Source organism: Poeciliopsis prolifica, unplaced genomic scaffold (genome assembly GCF_027474105.1).
Source record: "Poeciliopsis prolifica strain line A6 unplaced genomic scaffold, Auburn_PproV2 SCAFFOLD007, whole genome shotgun sequence".
Lineage (NCBI taxonomy): Eukaryota > Metazoa > Chordata > Actinopteri > Cyprinodontiformes > Poeciliidae > Poeciliopsis > Poeciliopsis prolifica.
Genome location: NW_026562382.1, coordinates 3,206,027 through 3,225,168, shown reverse-complemented (window position 1 = coordinate 3,225,168; position 19,142 = coordinate 3,206,027). Strand labels below are relative to the sequence as shown.

The window sequence follows — 19,142 nt, the reverse complement described above, 5'->3', positions numbered from 1 at the left end:
GGCTCAAGTTTGTAGGATATAATGTTCGACTCTCTGCATGAGTTAAATAAGATACACATTTATTATAGAGTAAAATACATTTTCCATGGTAGTTAAGCATGTAATAAATTGATATTTGTTCAAGTCAAGCTGCTCAAATGATACACTTGACTATCAATTTGAGCACTTTTACATTGTGTGGCTTATAATGCCTTTGCACCTTCCACTTTTGAGAGCGTGTCACATGCACACCGCCGACACCGGAGCTTCAGTCTTCCAGTCCAGTATTTGTTTCACTGCGTCGAACAAAAACCAGATGAACAGAGCGAGTCACAGCAAAACCTGCTTAAATCATTTGTACACAGTGTTTCCCTTTCTTTCTTTCTTTTTTTGGTTTTTTTTTGTTGTAAATTTGGCTTCCAGTTTGAGCGCCCTCTGCCACTGAGTCAGTCTGGAAGGTTTATGGTTTTGTTCTAAAGGAGTTTTGTTTGGTTTTTATAGCCAGTTTTCAGTGTTTTCATCCAAACTGTTGAAATCCACTTTCTGCCCTTATGCGACTGTGTATGTGTGTGTGTGCGTGTGTGTGTGTGTGTTTTGACTTGACCTTTCTCCATATGTTATGGGACAGAACAGGAGGTGCGCCCTATACATGCTATCAGTCTAAGCTGTTGGCCAGCAGCTACACACACACACACACACACACACACACACACACACACACACACACACACACACACACACACACACACACACACACACATTGGTGTAAACTCATCCATATGGGGATATATAATATTTGAATGCTTATTTCTCAAAAAAAAGTAAACTCTTACCTTTATCTTCACCTGAACCCTCACAGAAATATTTTAAGAGATGCAATCTCAACCAAACCTCTAAAACACACACGCAAACACACACACACACACACGCACACAAGCTCTGCATGTCATTGTTACCCGATATTCACAGTGTGTAGGAGAAACAGACGAAGGAGAAGGTCATACGCGTGATGTCAGAGTCGATCCGTTCACCGCCGTCTATGGGTTTGATTTGATCTCTCTCTCTCTCTTTTCACACCCCCTCAGGCTCCTTCTATCCTCTGCCTCAGCTCACCCTCCCCCCAAAATCCCAAGCATCATTCGGGCCCCTGCCAGGACACACAAAGGTGTTTCTGTTTTTACTTTCAATTCGGAGTTAAAACGACGGTTCAATATTCTTTGAGAAGCCACTCTACGCCGGCTGTGGCTCTCGTGTGTGAGGGTGATTAAACATGTACTGAACTCAAAGGGTTCAGGACTTATAAAGGAGATCTGCAGCAATTTTTGATACTTTCCCACAACCTAAAAAAGAAGAACCTCAGTTGCCTGGAAATGTTTTGCATATGATCAGTAGGAAGCAGGCACCTAAATCATGCAAACGTTTTTGTTTTGTTTTTTCTGAGGTTATTTTGGGTAACGAGTCATAGTACGTTCACAATATACCAACTCAATCATCTTGATATCAATGTGTGCAAAATCACAAATCCCACCAGCGCGCTTTAATGCAACGTTACAAGCTGCAAGCACTCATGCTCTGCATACAATATGAGGAAATATATATTTGGCCAGTTTGTCGTCGTTTTCCTGCCCTTGATGCCCACGTCTGATACATATTCAGATTCACACATGAAGGAAAGTAGGGTGTGGGATTTCTTGTTTCTCCGATCGCAGTATTCCACAGTGACGTCAAAACTGCACATTCTCTCGACACCATCAAGCCCTGGAAAATACTCCAGTTCATGTGCCATTGCGAGGTTTATGTTTTCAGCAACTGAAAAATGAAGCCAGACGCTAAGTTTGTTGGAGGGACACAATAGTGCGCAACATTCGGCGAGGACCTCCAATTTTCAGACATGATTTTGCACATTTTTCACACATTTATATTTAGGTAAACACTAAGAAGAATGCATGATTTATTTATTTCTTTATTGATTGAGGAGTGAAGAAATACTGCAATTTGCTTTGGGGAAGCTGCACACCAATAGAGCATAACTGGAGACACTGGCTATTGAAAATTGGTTAGTAAACAAATAAATGGGACCGTTTCTCATTGGCGTGTAAAATAACTAAATACAAGGAGATCACAGTTTGACCACATTCCGATTGCTGCTTAAATCTCCAACAATCTCATTTGGCTTCGTCGTTTATTGTAAATCCCCGCCAACACGTGACGACGCTCTGACTCCCGCCTTGTCTTGTTTAACTTTGTCTCCAGATAATCTGACGGCTAATTAATCATCTCCTGTTGGTCTCCGGGTCTTTTTCATAGCAAACAAGCTCGTATGAAGACGAGCACAATAGCTTCATATTGTATACTTGACTAGATATTGTACAACAGCCAGAGATTAATGAAAGAAACACAAATGCTCACAAAGCAAAGCAACTGTCTGGACAAAAAAAAAAAGGCCAAGCAGGCTCGCTTTGCCCCCCTTAGTATTCGTTTTCCAAAAGACATTGTTCCACACGCTCTTATCATCGTTTACATATCCTCATGAGCCAGTGTCCACTGCTAAGAAATATCTTTTGATTTACATTCATATGCAAATGAGCATCCTTAAGAAATGAGGAGAAAGGGGAGGGGAAAAAGGAAACAGCTTATCGTCAGTCGACAGACGTGAACATGAAATATGTTGGTTTTGTCTCATCGACACGGCCCAGCAAAGCTGCAAAGCTGAATAGACGGAGCCACGCGGCCGCGGAGAAAACGCAGGAAAAACGTTGGTGTGGCAGCTGTTTGAACGAGCCGTGCATGGTGAGCCACGGGCATCCGTGTAAAAACCCTCGGCTGCCAACGGCCTTCGGCCAAAGACGAGGTTCTCTTTCCAAGAGGGCACAAAGAAGGAAGTGGTGAGCGGCCGGACACAAGCAGAGACTCGGGGCTTCGGGAAAGTGCTGAGTTGACAGCGATGTGGATCGTTTGACCCAAGAAATAGAGGAACAACTGAGAAATGTTAGACTAATATGAGCTAATAACAAAATGAAACTTATTGTTCTCCAGGGGTAAGAAAACAAAAGAGTTAACCGGCGATGCCACTTGATACAACGGATAGGGAAGCCTTTCAGAAAATAACTGCAGCTGTGTGATCAGAATTTCCCTTCAATGTGTTCAATAAAAAATAATAATAATTTACAGTGTGGGAAAAAAACAACAACAAAAAAACAGTACAGCATTTGAGCAAAGTTTGGCACCGAGCTAACTTTATAAACTGGATGGCTGAATGACCTGCAGGAACGTCCAACTACATCTAGAAATGTCACTAAAAACATATAAATATCACTCAGAGTGTGCTGGTCAAAAACAAAAGTACAGCAGACTCTGACTTGTGGGTTTGCACGTCTGTCTGTTCCTGCAGCTGCACATAATCCGTCGTGCTCTACGTTAGCGGTAGAAAGCTTAAGATACTTCGGCTGATTTAGAATTTATCAACGTGAACCGAGGAGGAGAACAGGCCTTAGGATGGGGATGAAAACAATTGAATCGAAAAGAACATCGACCTTTTGGATACATTTTTGGCGGGATTTGCTGAAAGCCTCATGAGAGGTTGATGGCGGCGCATGGATTCTGGGGATTGTTGCCGTCACCTAGCTTGCAGCAGTCTTTATTTCTGATAGCACATTTTTATCTGTATTAAGCACAGTATAATATGAAATTGTTGGAGTGATGTTACTGAGGTACATTGAATGGGATGCAAGTAAAAATACTGAAAGGTGCGGACAATGTCTGCACTCGTTTCTTATGTGGTGGGTGCATGAGTTTATGAAAATGAACTCATTTCCCTGCAATCATTGTTTTTGCTTCCATTGCCTCCAATTACGATCAGATCTATTATTATTATTATTATTATTATTATTATTATTATTATTATTATTATTATTATACCATAAGATAAGAATCAGGTTAGCTCTGTGTGAAACATCTCTGTAAGCTTTACCTCCATCTCTTAAACTTGGTGTATTAAATAATTGTGTCTCCTGGCAGACACAAATATGTTACTAGCAAATTTTGAAAACAAAACAACGATGCATCTTATCAAAAAACACTGAGAATTAAAATACCACTGGTCACATGTTAGTTGAATATGTCGATTTCTCTCATCTCAGTGTGGAGTAATCAGATTGAATCATAAGCTATGAATCAGACGTCGCCGTGGTATGAATTAATATGAATATTTACATAATTTTTTCTTTCAGTAATTACGCCGGATGCCACATATGTAGTGTATTAGCAATGGAAAGTCCAATACAGTTGCTACTGCCCAATAACTATTTTTTTTGTTGTTGTTCTGTTTCTTTTTGGCCCCGTGGCTCCGCCTGGGCCCTGTGGCCATAGGCAGAAAGCCGTTTTTGCCAGAGTCAAACACTGGGATTGGCTGTAGATGTCGACAATGAAACACAATAAAAATCAAAGCAGAAACAAACAGTTCCTTGTACAACTCGGGAGCGCTGTCGACTGACGGCACAAAATACAAAAAAAAAACAACAACAACAACATTTTAAGCCTCGAGAGGCAAACGCAGGCTTGGGGTTGTAAGATTGAGTTAGTCACTGGAAGGTTTCCTGGCTCCGATTCCTTGAGGTAATGACTCAGGTGCCCTTGATGAAAGGCGCTCGGGGGGCCAGTAGACCAGCAACTGTGATGATTCTGCTCCAATCATGTGTAGCAGGAAAAAACAAAAAAACAAAAAAAGAAGTTCTTGTAGACTCTCATATTTATTTATTTTTTCTCATTATCTCCTTCTCTTTCTTTGCTTTTCTTTTCTTCTTATTATTCTGTGTCTTCATCTGTCACCTCACTTCCTCTATCTCTCCATATAACTTCCACGGCTGGTTGATTTGGCTGAGCAGAGGGAAACAGGCAAGGCCTCCACAGTTCAGGGCTCCAGAGAGCTTGTCCAGGCAGCGGCAATCAATCACAGAATAAATCCCTCCTCTCGCAGGACTGCCGTGTGCCAGGTGACATGGTCAGCAGCTGCAGAGAAATAGAACGCCTACAGCCGATATCCGAGTTAAATTAGACTGGGAGAGCAGTGAGTATACAGATGTGTGGAGAGATTGTGTGAGGCGAGGCTTCCTTGACTTTTGGAAACTGTTATCATAATGTGAAAGGTCGTGTGGATTCAGGTTCAGGTGGACGTTTGGTTGGAAAGTCTCTGGGCCTTTCACCCAACGTTCAGCTGCCTGACCAGTTGTGGGGATTTGTGTGAAACCCTGTTGAGTCTGAATGAAGTTGAATGAAAACGGGAGAGCAGATTAAGAAAAATGTGGTTTTGACTTTGGTGTCCCCCTTTCCTTGCAGACATGCCTAGAGTTGGAGCGGTATCTACAGACGGAGCCCAAGAGACTCTCGGAGCTCTTCGACGAGGAGTTGGACTGTCTCCTAACACCGGCCTTCATGCAAGGCGGCGACAGCGATGAGGACCTGATGGACCCGCTCCTGCCCAGCCTCCCCGACCAGCCGAGCCCACCGCCGTTACTCGTAACCCTCCCCAAGGTTCAGGCCAAAATCCTTCAGGTGCCCAGTCCCAACAAGGCTCAGGCGGCAGCCGGAACCGACACGAAGGACCAGGTCCTCGGAGGAGTCAGCGCCGCACAGCTCAGCGCCGCCGTCACGTCCCTGACGCCGCCGTCTTCGCCGGAGCTCGGCCGGCACCTCTTTAAGCCCACACAGACGCTGACCGCCACGGCAGATGGCACGCTAACGCTCAAGCTGGTGGCGAAGAAGGTGGGACTAGGGGCGACCAAGGTGGTGGCGGCACGTGCGTTGCCTTCCCCGCCGAGCCGAGGAGGAGCGCTGAGTGACGGCGAGCAGGGAGGCGGTGGAAGTCTGGGAGGAGATATTCCTGAGAACAAGAAGAGAGTCCACAGGTGCCAGTTCAATGGCTGCAGGAAGGTTTACACCAAGAGCTCCCATCTGAAGGCACATCAGAGGACCCACACAGGTGAAAGGCTGCATGTTTTCTTAAACGTCCTAAAGAAGCTGATAATTATTCTGCAGTTTTTATTAACACTTACTACGAGTTTTATTTCCTATGCCTACATTTGTTCCTATTGACCGTTAGAGGCTTATTTTAGCCAGTTTTTCTTAAAAAGTCTTTAAAAGATTTTGGTAAATGTTTGGAAATTTGTATTTGTTCTGCTTGATTCGTTCCTCAAATAGAGAGTTTGTCCATCACATGTTAACAGCTCAAAGCATTTAGAGCTGTTAACATGACTTGGTGTTGGTGTAATGGTGTGATGTTTTTTTGTTATTGTTGAGCGTCATTTAAACACCAGAGCGTTGTCGATGTTCATAAACCCTGCCTCTGTGACCTCAAATGACCTGACTTCTGATAGCTACTTTCTGCTGGTTGAGGGACTATTTCACAAAACTCGAAGCATCTCAAACTTTTTTTCAGTGAGTTCACGCTTCTCCACAGTCACTGGATCGGAAGTTCATAGAACTCTTTTGGGATATTTTGAAATGAAAGGGTCTCGCTGTTGGCTTGCAGCAACGGCGAGAGGCCAAGTCCAAATTGATCAAAATCTCTGGGAAATGGTTGCCACACCTTGGTGGACCTCTTCCCAGAGGAATTAACAGGGAGCCCAACTTGTAAACAATGTAATAAACCTAATAAAGCGACTGGTGATTGTTGTTCCCATGGTGCACAAGTCAAACATCTGCCGTCTGGCCTCGTTCTCCTTGATAAACATTTTCCACAGACGTGAAAACTTTCAAAACGGACCACAGCAGACAGAGACGATGGCTTCATCGAGACGAGGCGGTGATGTCCGTGCGACCCAGTGGTCACTTCGTGAACGTGCTTGCCCCTCTGTTTGCTCTGTACTGCAGGCAAACTTAAATCCATCCCAGTGTTGGGACCGCGGGATAAATCCATGGAAGAGAGGGGAGGAAAAAAAAACCCCAAAAAACCACCAGATGTTTGAGCCTCTTACAGAGATTTAGATCACGCTTCTTCTCACATGATCCTCCAGGAGTATTTATCTCCATTTTAATACGGCAGCTACAGGGTCAAACGGTGAGGCGTCAGTAATTACCTGATGATTGATATACTGGCACTAAACGACTGTACCAAATCAGCCGTGTTGGAGTGACTCTGACGTGCTGCTGCTGCTGCCCCCTCAGTGACCCTCAGACAGAGCACAGACAGGGCTAATGTGTGCAGGGCAGGAAGCCACCGCCTCCTAAGAGAGGAGAGGAGCTCTGGTACAAGAAAGACGCACAAGAGAGGTGACGGAGGGGGATAACTCAAAGTAAAAGAACAGAAATAAAGGTAATGGTTCCTCAGTAGATAACGCAACGTGGAAAATAGAAATAGATTTTAACAGGAAACCTGAATCTTTTGAAGTTTTCATAATGAAAAGAGTTTGTCTTTCTCAGTAATCAGAGTCATAGTCTTTGTTGGCGTTATGGTGATCTTACTCCTCATGTCTCCGAGGTTTGAAGGAGCCCGAACCTCAACTCTGTCCGCAGGTCTTCCGTCAGATTCAGGACCGCTCCAAAATGTTTTGCGTTTTCAGGGAGTTCGTTCATTTTGAAGTTCGGGAGCTTCTGGAGAAATGAAGCTTTCATTGTCAGCCATTTAAAACAAAAGGCATCCAGTATGTGGATTGTTTTGGTTAAAGTCCATGTCTGAGTCCTAAAAGGAGGCTTTTCAAAATTGCTTCTCCATATATGGTGTTGGTCAGAGGCTTACATACACTCGACAGTGTCTTTTATTAAAGCATTTGAACTGTTCTTGTTTGGCGTGGAATGATAATAGATATAATCCTCTTAGCAGTTTGCAATCGGACCAGATATTTGTGTTGCTGCTGTCAAATTCCTCGCACAAATCATGCAGAGAATTTGTGACCACATGTCTTTGCTGATGCTGTTTCATTCACTTCTCAACCATCAGTGATGCTTAGTTTTGGACAGTGGCTCCAAACACACAACTATAAACTGGTCGTGGAATGGGCGAAGCTGCAATTCAAGATTCTGAAACGGCTCCAACACCAGTGTGGGCAGCAGGGAAAAAAATTTACTGCGACTTGCTGAGAGGCATTTATCCAAATATTGACGTACATAAATGTATTGAAGCCTCTTTTTTTTTTCATTTGAGAAAATCTACAACAAATTCAAGTCATCCGGCATTGAAAAAAAAAGCATCCTTGAAAACCCAAACATTTATGACACTCTTGCTGAAAACGAGTGTATCTACACTTCTGCCTGTTTTTCTTTTCTTTGTTTGTTTACTGCACTGTTAACCAGTAACATGCTGGTTCTCAGCTACCCACTGGTCTGTTTTCCACTCTGATCTTTTAGCCTGAGCCCATCACAGATCAGCCGCATGATTCCCAGGCGCCCACACACACACACACACACACACCCACACACACACACACACACACACAGCCCAAAGCCAGCATTATTCAACTTTAGCTTTAACTGCACCATCAATTTACGGCGTCTAATGCATTTCATGTCCTCCAGTTGTCATCATCCAGTGTTAGCAGTCTCCCCAGGTTCACAGCACACAGCCTGCAGACATGCGCTGGATTAATACTAGCAACCTTGGCATCATTAATCCAGCGTGTTACATGCTTATGCGACCCCTAAAACCACGGCATGGCTTCAGGTCTGGTTTTCCACTCCCATGGTTGCACCTGGAGGACCTGGGGAGAGAAGAGGGGGAAAAAAAAACCAGCCTCTGTAGCTCCATTATATTAATCCAGAATGGAGCTACTAGTCATCTGGAAGCATGACTGCCGCCTGCAGTATCTGTAATCAGATGATTCAGCTGTCGAGTCATGCTAACCGACGATTAGCTTTTAAAGGCAGTCATTTGCTGGGGAAAATAAAAAGCAGACACCCTAAAGACACTGCAGCTCTCTCTTCCTCTCAGTGTGTGTGTGTGTGGGTGTGTGTGTGCGCGTGTGTGTGTGGTATAAATGCGGGGTGTTGTATTCCCTCCCGATGTGTTCATTACAAGCACAGAGCTGCGGTTTAATTAGCTTAATCCTCTTTTTGGGTTATTATGACCATAAATCATTGAACATACATGTAGACAGGGATTAGCGTTGCAGAGCCTACAGGGAGGAGCAGCTGCAGAAAGCCTGCGCAGCCTCACTGCTCTTACTGTAACCCACCGGAGGCCATTGGAGGCGTCATTATGTTACCCGCCTGTCAGTGACTGAGCGTCGCGCCGTTTCTCCGAGACGCAGCGGTGACGCAAACGTTTCTTTTTTCCTACACGTGGATCTTCATTACAGCCAAGTTGTAACATTAATGCAACTTTAATAGAGGTAGAAATTAATTCGGTAAATCTCTGAAGTATCCAATTAGTGATGCTCTGAGCCAAAGCCAAGTTTTGGGTGTTTTTTTTTTTTTTTCCACTGTCTCTCTCTCCCCTTCTCCCTCTGCTCTCTTGGATAAGGTTGGATCTCTAAAAGCGGTGGAAGCCTATTAATCATATCCTTGTTACTCGAGGAGCAGTCCAAAAAAAAAAGAAAAAAGATACACTTAACTAAATACTTGGCATCCGAGATTGCAGACGTGAGGAGCTGTGTTGGAAAGAGTTGTCAGAGTCTGTCAGAAGTTGTAGATGTGAGTTGGCACCTCCTCTGACACAAATGTGCAGCAGCCCAGAAAGAATCCTGTTTATCAGCAGAACGGATTGCCCGCGCACTATAGATTTGGTGGCGGCTTGATGTCGTCCGGCTTTAAATGCTCTCCTGCTAGTTGAGGCTTGATCGAATTAATTTGACTGTGATCAGGAAGATTCTCTCTCACGTTTAGGTGAGTGGCCACGTCTCTCAATTTTCTATCCACATTTTATGACGTTGGAACAGCAAATTTCTGTGTGTTTTGTTGAGATAGACCAACAAAAGGCATCATAGTGGGGGGGGAAAAACACATATTGGTGAAAATATTTTTTTTTCTTTCCAAGCACCTCATCAACTCCAATATCCATCTACTTGAATGCTTTTCCTCCCACTTTACAATTAATTAATTTAAAATCCAAATAAAGTTGTGGTTGTGGTGATAAAATGTATAAATTCTGGAGGTCGAAGTTCTCCTGGAGCATCCAGTAAGTTTCCAGCTGTCTGTATTATTATTTGAGCTTATTTATGTTTATTTTTGCGGTTCTTCTCTTACTACATCTTTCTGCTTGGTGCCATTTCCACGGCCAGCAAAACGGCATTACGACATGATGCTGCCACTGCCGTGCTAAACAACTGGTGCAGTGTTTTCAGTGGATGAATCTGTCATTTTACTCATTTTTTTCCTTTTTTTTTGTATCTAAACTGGACTGAGTTCTCTGAATGCTGTCAAACAGCGATACTTTTGTGTTTCACAATCCAGCTCTGGAAAAAAAATGAGACCAATTATCAGTTTCTTCGATGTTGACTTTTTATACGTATGTGTTTGAGCAAAATGAACATTTTTCTTTTTCACTATGAACTACTGACAACACATCACTAAAATTCCAAGCAAAAATTGAGTATTTATTAGCAGAAAATGAGAAGTGGACAGAATGATGAAAAACATGCAGCGCTTTCAGACCTCAAATAATGCAAAGAAACAACAATACTAATGTTTTCACTCAGGAAGAGTTCAGAAATCAATGTTTCGGAGCTGTAGATGCTGGGAGCTTCATGTCTTGGTTAGCGGCAAAGAGGTCTTGATCTTCCAAGCATGGAAACTGTGGCGAACAGCAATAATAACTGAACCCAACGACTTTCCATGAGCTGACATGAAAAAGTAAATCACAGTCACTGAAGAGATGGTTGCAATTCTTCATTTTGACGGAAACAGTGCTCACGTTTAACAGCCAAGTGTTTCAGAAATTTAGTCAGATCTACAAACAAAAATGTACATGTTGTCATAAAAAGAGACATTTTATATGATTTTAGACGCTGCAGACTTCAGTGTTTTGTTTTGTTTTTTTTTTAGCTCTAACCCTAAAAGCATTTCAGTGTATTTAGCTGCTGCTGACGTAAACCCTGATCCTGAGGCATGTGGCTCACAGGTTGAAACGCTGTTGTGATAACTCCGCTTAACCCCCTTCCCCTTCTCCCACCTGCAGCAGGGACCCTTGCAGCCTCATGTGGAGTCGGGGTAACACCTTGCTGACCTCCCCCAACACCTGAATCCTCCTCCACCCCCCTTGTACTTCCATCGCTCTTCCAATTGCTTATTTAGTTTAGGTTGCCAAGCAACTGCCTCACACTCCTCCATAATTGGTTGGTGGCTGGTGGATTGTCCGTGCCTGTTAATCTGTCTCTCTGTCTCTCAGCCTCCCCCCCTCCTCTCCTCTCTTTCTCTCAGTTGCTAGGTGACTTTATCATGCATCCCTGCCTTGCCGTGCTATAATTGGCTGCCGTCATGGTTGCTGTGGCGTTAGGCCCAGACTGGCCTTGCTTCATTCCTCTAACAGTGTGTGTGTGTGTGTGTGTCTTCACGGTGTGTGTTTGAGAGGGCTCCTATTGAAGGAAGATGAGGTTCTCTGGCCAATTACTGAAGACGGGGTGTGAAACGTCCGCCTGTCTGGCACCTGCGCCCCTCGCAACCCCCCAACTCACGTTCCCTTTATCACACGCACACATGTAGGTTAATGGTGGAGTATTTCTCGGAGAGGATAAGCTGCCAAGTGGTTTGGTATTGTAGGTTGAATATATCAGTTCTTAGAGAGGAGAGGACTTTCTGGAGTGAGTAGGAGGACTCACACTTACATCTGTAAGTGCTGAACATGGAGGATTTTGCTGCAGTTCCTCACAGGGCTTGAAGTAATCTGTTGTAGAATCACAGATTACAGCGTTTTTTCACAGACGTGGCAAAGGATTACGCTCCCCTCAAAACAAAACGTAGGGCAGTACAGATTTCTGTGTCCTTACAGGAAGTTGGAGACGACCTTTTTCAACCACAAGAAGGACCTCCATTGTTTATATAAAGTCATTATAATGTTCCAGCACTTAAAGCGAATAGTGACTCTACTGACTTGAGACCTAACGGCATGTTCATCTCCTGTTCAGGACCATGCACAGTGGGACGAGGAATTAGAACGATATTTAAGTTTCCGGCGTCTCCTCTTGTTTGGATAAACGACGTGAGTTTTTCAGAAAACACACAAGTTGTTTCAAATAGCCATATTAGGTTTGTTGATGAGTCTCGCATAATTTGCTTTTTGGACTTTTGCAGGTCCAATGTGGTCCTAACAGAAACATTGGATTTTTTTATTTTATTTTCATTTTACATGTTTTTCACAGCAAAGCGTGTCAATTGAATTTGAATAAATCCAGGATACAAACAACTGGAGATGAATGAGTCGCTCAATGAATTTCAGCATGGCACTACAACAGGATGCTGTCTGTGCCTCTGTGAAATCCTGCATAGTAAAACTAGTAGAGATCTACTAAGAAAATGGAAGCAAATGAGAATGACAAGAACTGATAGCTGGTAGCTACAGGCCTCCCAAACTGGTAGACCTTGCAGTTCAGTGGAGAACAGCGCGTTGACACGCAATGGGTTTCCATGAACCAAAGAACTCCAAGTCCTACGTCACCAAGCGTCGGATCCAGTGATGGGAGGCCCTGCCACTGGACGGGGTGTCTGTTTATACAGTGTTTTGTCTTATTCTATCCACCCATACGAAAAAAGCTTTTTAATTTGTCCAGTTAAAGTCGGCGGTGGTAGTGACTTTGGCATTTTGAGTTCATCTTAAGGATTTAAAGATCTTGCTAAGGCAGCCATGGAGTGGTCAACTGTGTTGCTTTTGAAATATCAATCAAGGCATTAAAGCAAAAATAAGTTGGCTCCATGTGATCAAGATTCAAGAATACCTATTTGATCAGGTATGTAAATAGGTATCTTTGATCTCTATATTTATTGCTATGACAATATCTTTGTGTCCACAGTTATATCAGTTTCTGTGTATTGATATATAAAAGTAGATTCATGGGACTGTTTTTTTTTTTATTTCTATTGATCCATAGATGTTTCGAGGTAAATTAACTTGAGATGAGACACAAATCTAAAATTAGAAATGTATATTTTTTCTCTCCTTTCTTTGTACAACAATGCTGGGGGTGCAGCAAGTTCAGGTTGGCTGGCTAATTAGCGTTGATGTCGGCTTTGGTAGCGCCCTGCCTCAGGCTGTTTATTTTACCGAGAGACACCATAACTCTTGCAACATCCACTTTTTCTTTTTATTGCCATCTTTTCCGTACTTCTTGGGTGACTCAGTGTGGTTCTTGTTGTTTCACAAGGCAAAAAGTTTGAGGAATTTTCTCTTCTTTTGGCCATACAAGGTAGGAAAGCAGGAATGCTCCTGGGCCTTTTATTAGTTTCTCTTTAAAGGAACTTTAAACAGCAGGAATAGTTTCACAAGCAATTCGAATGGACCTATTAACATAAAGATGGATGATTAACCAGAAACCAATCCAAGCGTACTCCAAACGCTTTTAAATATATCTTTGCAGCATAAACCACACATAAGATACATAAACTGAGTTTCCCTTCATCACTTCATGACTGTACGTCTCTGTAAAAGTGATTTAACCCGAGATATTCGAGGCGTATCATAACGAAATACGGACAGCAGTGGGATGCTGCCGCCGTACCTGGGACTAATTAGATGTTCCTCTCCCTACGACCCAATAATACAGAATATTTTATTCAAAATCCATATTCACACAACACCAGCCGAAATGAAAGCGGTGTCACAGGAATCACCTGTCACCTAAAGAGCGCAGTAAGGCGGCAATAAAAACCCGGATCCCGGCTGTTGAAGTCGGCTGCAGACTGCATGAGAATTTGAATATGGAAATCCAGGCGAGTGCAGCTCGTGATGCGGAGATAATTTAGTCGGAGAGCAACCGCAGTCGTGTTGTGTCTGCGGATAAAAGTCGTCTCCGATCAAAGAAGCAGGCAAACTGTGGGGAAATAAAGGGAAGAAAAAGGGGCAATCAATCACAGTGCGGTGTTCCTGTTCAACATCATATTTTACGCTTCGTTGCATCACCTTGCTGTCGACGCTGAAGAGAAGGGCAGGTGTAGTTTTTTCGGTCGTCTATCCTGATGGTTTGAATGTGGAATCAGTGGCGCTACAGTTTACTAAAGCAGTTCAGAGTTGACAGGTAGTTTCCTTTTCCTGTTACAGTGAAATGAAGAGGTTATGGTCTGGTACTTTCCTTTTTCTTTTTCTTTTCCACTCTTTGTTTCCTTAATATCTTGTTCCACTGCGTCAAAACAATAGAAGTTGATTGTTTAGAGTATTACTTTGTGTTTCTTCCATTTTTTTTAGGCATTTAACGGATAATCCTGGCAACAGCAAAGTTTCTAGCGGCCTGATTTATTTCTGTAATGGTGGCTAAGAGAGGAAACTAAATCTGGGTGGCGACTGAAACCATTTTCAGGTGTTCAGCCGGTCAAAAAAACTTTAAAAAAATCCTTTTTTCTGATTGTTGAATGAAAAATATTTAAGCGAGGTCAAACTAACAATAACCCTACGTGTGGAGACAATTACTCAGTGAGGTGTACTAAAAGTTAGTGACTTTCAGCTCCTGTGTGGAACTGAAAAATGACATTGCTGGCAGCAGAGAAAGGCTTAAAGGGAAGAATCCACTTAAAAAAACTACTTTCAGACATGATGGGATATTTCTGCAGTTCAGTTCAGCAGAGAGCTAGACTTTAAAATGGTAACAGGAAGGCTGATTGCAGTACAACACAGCTAATGTATCATTTAAGTTTATTTTGAGTTTGGAAAAGTTGGCAGCTTTTTGTAAATCTGAGCTAAATTACGGCTACAGAATCCTCACATGCTACAGTTTAAGGGACGCCACATACCCCGATCAAGCTAATTGCTAGCTTGATCGGGGCTACCTGTATCATGTTTTCGAGCACAACATGCAAAACTGTTCAAAAATACCATCCACTGAATCATTTCATTTTTGGTTTACATTAATATAATAACACAGGCTACAGTTTTAGGGATGCTAGCTGCCCCAATCAAGCTAACTGCTAGCATAACACGATAAACTGTTCAAAATATCAAGCACTAAATCATTTTATCTGATTCACAATCAAATAATAATCCTGTTAGCAGTGACATCTCTTATACACTGTGGGATGTTACGTTTGCTCTTTATGTGAATAAATAAGTGCTGAGTAAGAAGGCTGGAACGCTAAAGTCGGCAGATGAAAGACTCATCAAATCAGAGGTTAAAACCTGGTCACTAATCTCTAATCTCTGATAATAACATCAGACTCCACACCACGTCGTGTTGCAAATCGAGCTAATGTTCTGCAGGGAACAGAGTCCTTTAGCGAGCGATGACAGCTTTTATTTCCATTCTGCCTTTAATGCGGGGGCAGAAAAAAAACAAAAAAGCCACAGCTCCATTTAACAACTGGATCACTTGTGGGCAAAAAGCTTTTTTATTGCGAATGTTTGGCTTTTCAACATGTTTCCTAATGCTTCAGACCACATTAGCTCCACTCAGCTGTGAATGTGTGCATGTTTGTCTTCTTAAGAGGATTGATGTGTGCTGTGAAAGGAGAAGCCGGGCTGGTGGGACATCTGGCTAACTGAACTAAGCTGCCATATCACTGCCCATTAGGAATCATTAAGGCCCCGATTACAGTAACCGCAGCCAGAAAAATCGAGGGTCTGTCAGGTTATGGCTTTTTTTTTGGTCAATATTTCAAATATAGTTCATTTAAATGATCATTTGTTGTTCGACAATAAGGTAGTGCCTTTGTATGGAAATACATTTGAGCCAAGAGTACTCGGCTCTCGTGAGTCACGTTTTGTGACTTCCATTGAATTTAAAGGAAGTTGAAGACCGTTGGACTTAAAAATATTATTTTGTGATCCAACTTTACATATTGTATTTGAGGGAAGCATTTTTTGTTTGTTTGTCATTTAGTTCGGCAGTGGGTGAAAAAGTGGTAAACTTTTTCTCATCTGCCTTCTGCATGCTCCTCCTTGATTTAAAAATGCAATCTTTGAATATATCTTCGCATCTTCTTTGCTCAGATCGATTCAACATTCACAAGTCAAACAAACAGTTTGCGGCATTTATATTTATTTATTTATTTATTTGTCTATCTATTTACATATACAAGCTTGGTAATTTTCCCTTTTGCCTTTTTGTTCTCTCGCAGTTTCGATTTTTTTTTTCAACTTTTTCAGTCGCTCACCTTTTTGTTCTGACCATGCATCAATTCGTGGCTCCGAAGGACATTTTGTTCCCGCTTTAACAACCGACTATTTAAAGTAATTTTCGACACTCTGCTACTAATTGCCTGCCGTTAGAAAATAAGGCTTTTCGACTCATTTAGATTCATTTTGGTTTCGTGGGAGTTTAAGTGGCCAAAAAAAAGGAGTTAGAAGTCTAAATTAATAGACAAACAGTGTTATACAAGATTTTTTTTGAATAATAGTAATATACCGGAAAATGAAATAGTTTGAATTTAATTATATGCAGGTTTTAAGCCATTTTTGGGACATTTGCATAGATGCAGTGAAAAGATGAATGTATGCACATGGTTTAAGTAATTGTTTGAAAAATAGTTTGTTTACAGGACAGAAACACAAGTGAGCAAGGGGAAAATTACTGCATATGAAATGGAGTCTGATCCACTAAAGGGGTGAATTAGCCTCAAAATATTAGCACTTTTACACGACTGATGGCCTAGAAATTTTAAAATAAATACATCCTATTGCATTAGACTGGGAAAGAAATAGGTTTCACTCTGAAATCTTAATGAGACAGCAGTCAAAAGTGACATTTACCACTTTTGTCCAGGCCTGTTTTATTATTATGTTTTCTATTATTTTAATAATTGTGTGGAGACAGATTTCAAAAACAATTTTCCTTCAGTAGATTTTTTGTCTATTATGACTTTTGTCAATTTAAAATGATTTAATTTTGTCCAAATGTGTTTCAGTGTCCTTTTCGATAAATCACAGTCCAGTTAGTTGAAGCCAAAAGAAATTGTACCAATATTTTTGACCTTCCTGAAAGCTATTAAATTATGTTTAGAATTATTATATTTAATATCACAATTGTTTTTTGGGTTGTTGGTTTTTTAATCACAGGAGTGAAACTGAATTATATTTCTTCTCCTCACTTTTTGTTTGCGTTATTAGTTTCTGAGTTGGAGTTCAGATTAACTGCTACCTCATCTGACCCAACACTTTGCACAACGCAGGAGAAAATGCTGCACACAGAGATGCATCATCAGGTCCCATCTGAAGACAGCCTGCTCCTTCATGCCACACACACACACACATGCAAAGACACACAAACACACACACACACACACAGCTGGAAGGCTTTCTATCATGGTGAGATAACTACAGGCTGAGAACAATAGACCATCTCTTCTCCCATCTGGTGAACCGGAGGATGAAACTTCATTTACATTTCAGCCCCCCACCTCACACACACACACACACGCACACACACTCCCTCCACTACCAGCTCACTCCTCTGCATGCGTGTGTGCTTGTGCATGGATGGGCGGAGGTGTGGTAATAAAGGGAACAAAACGAGATTCATTTCAGGGTGAATTTGGGATTATGAATTAACATGCTGCAGTGCTGAAAGACTTCATTTACAGCTAATTGAGTGTGTTGGCTCATTAAAATGGCTGTTGTGTAAAACTGCTCTGCTTGGCCGCCCCTGGGCTGGGTAGCAATGTGTGTGTGTGTGTGTGTGTGTGTGTGTGTGTGGGGGGGGTGCGTGTGTGTGTGTGTGTGTGTGTGTGTGTGCGTGTTTTGGGGTGTGTGTGTGTGTTTGGAGAAAAACCTAGGGGTGGTAACCTGCATATTAGTGAACAGCTGTAGTTTAGACGTGTGTGAAATTAGATGTAGAAATTGTAATAAAATGTGACACCTTCTGCTCTTTTTCTCCCTTTCCTCGCTGTCAGGTGAGAAGCCCTATAAGTGCTCATGGGAGGGCTGCGAGTGGCGCTTTGCCCGCAGCGACGAGCTGACGCGACACTACCGCAAACACACCGGAGCGAAGCCATTCAAGTGCAACCACTGCGACAGGTAAACACTCACTTCCTTTCATTCACACAGATTACCACCAAGCAGCACAGCGCCGTTTGCATTTGTAGGATGTCTTAAGGTAACAAGGATCAATGTTTGTCCTACTACCAGAGGCACAGTGGGCCAATTTGAGACCCTTCTCCGTCCTCCCGACGGCGCTTGTATCCATTTTACACTTTGTCACTTTAGAAACTGACACTTTAATGTGTTTATGTGGGATTTTTTTGTGAAGGGCAACACAAGTAGAATTTGATTGGGAAGTGGAAGGAGCTCCTTTTCCTCTGCTTTAATCGAACTCCGGTGCGGTTCGACTGCATATGTGAATGCCAAGCAGGACGTATGCTATAGCGCAGGGCATTCTGGGTAAATACAACCAAATCGAAGGTGAGAGTGTAACGCTAGCGGGAGAGGTGGCTCATGGCATTTTACCAAAGACGAAAGAGAAATCCTACAACTGCTAAAACCTGACACTACTCTGTTTTTGTTGACGTTTCTGTCAGAAGGAAGCGTCTTCTTCTAAAGACCTCCCCACCAGGTCAGGTCTATATGTTGGCAGTTAACAATAGTCATCTCACTGTTGGCAACTCATCAACTTTCTTGCTGCGTTTAGTTTTAGAAAAAAAAAAAAAAAGGTTTCAGCCAAAATCAGAATCGGCAGGTCAGGATTTTTTATAGATCAGTAATTGGCCGGAAAACTAGAATCGGTGCACCCTTAATCACAATGAACTATAAGAGTTAAACTGGTTATTAAAAATTAAAAAGCAGATTCCTCAGTTATAGAACTACCAAGAGATCCCCTAAGTTATCTACCTCAGCTGACAGACTGAGCAAAGAAATCACAACTCAGACAAGCAGCCGGGGGCTAAGATGGTCAGCCGCACAGCTCAGGTGGGAGAACGTTTCCAAAAGGACAAACATTATTTACAGACTCCATAAATCTGGACAACCTAACTTGCTGGTGTAAAGTCTATATTTTTTAGAGAACTAACACTGTACATCACCCTTTGCACACAACTCCCATTGTGAGACACAGCGGTGCCGCATCATGCTGTGGGAATGACAACAACCTTAAAGATGCAGCTAGAGC

The 19,142-nt window shown here is 42.4% G+C and overlaps 1 protein-coding gene across 1 annotated transcript in view; it reads left to right on the top strand.

Annotated features, from left to right (window-relative positions):
• klf7b (Kruppel-like factor 7b) overlaps nt 1-19,142 on the top strand; it is a 69,729-nt gene that overhangs the window by 41,736 nt on the left and 8,851 nt on the right. Inside the window, exons 2-3 of the mRNA XM_055031660.1 lie at nt 5,314-5,956; nt 17,932-18,055. Coding sequence (XP_054887635.1) covers nt 5,314-5,956; nt 17,932-18,055 — 767 coding nt within the window. The remainder of the gene's footprint in view (nt 1-5,313; nt 5,957-17,931; nt 18,056-19,142) is intronic.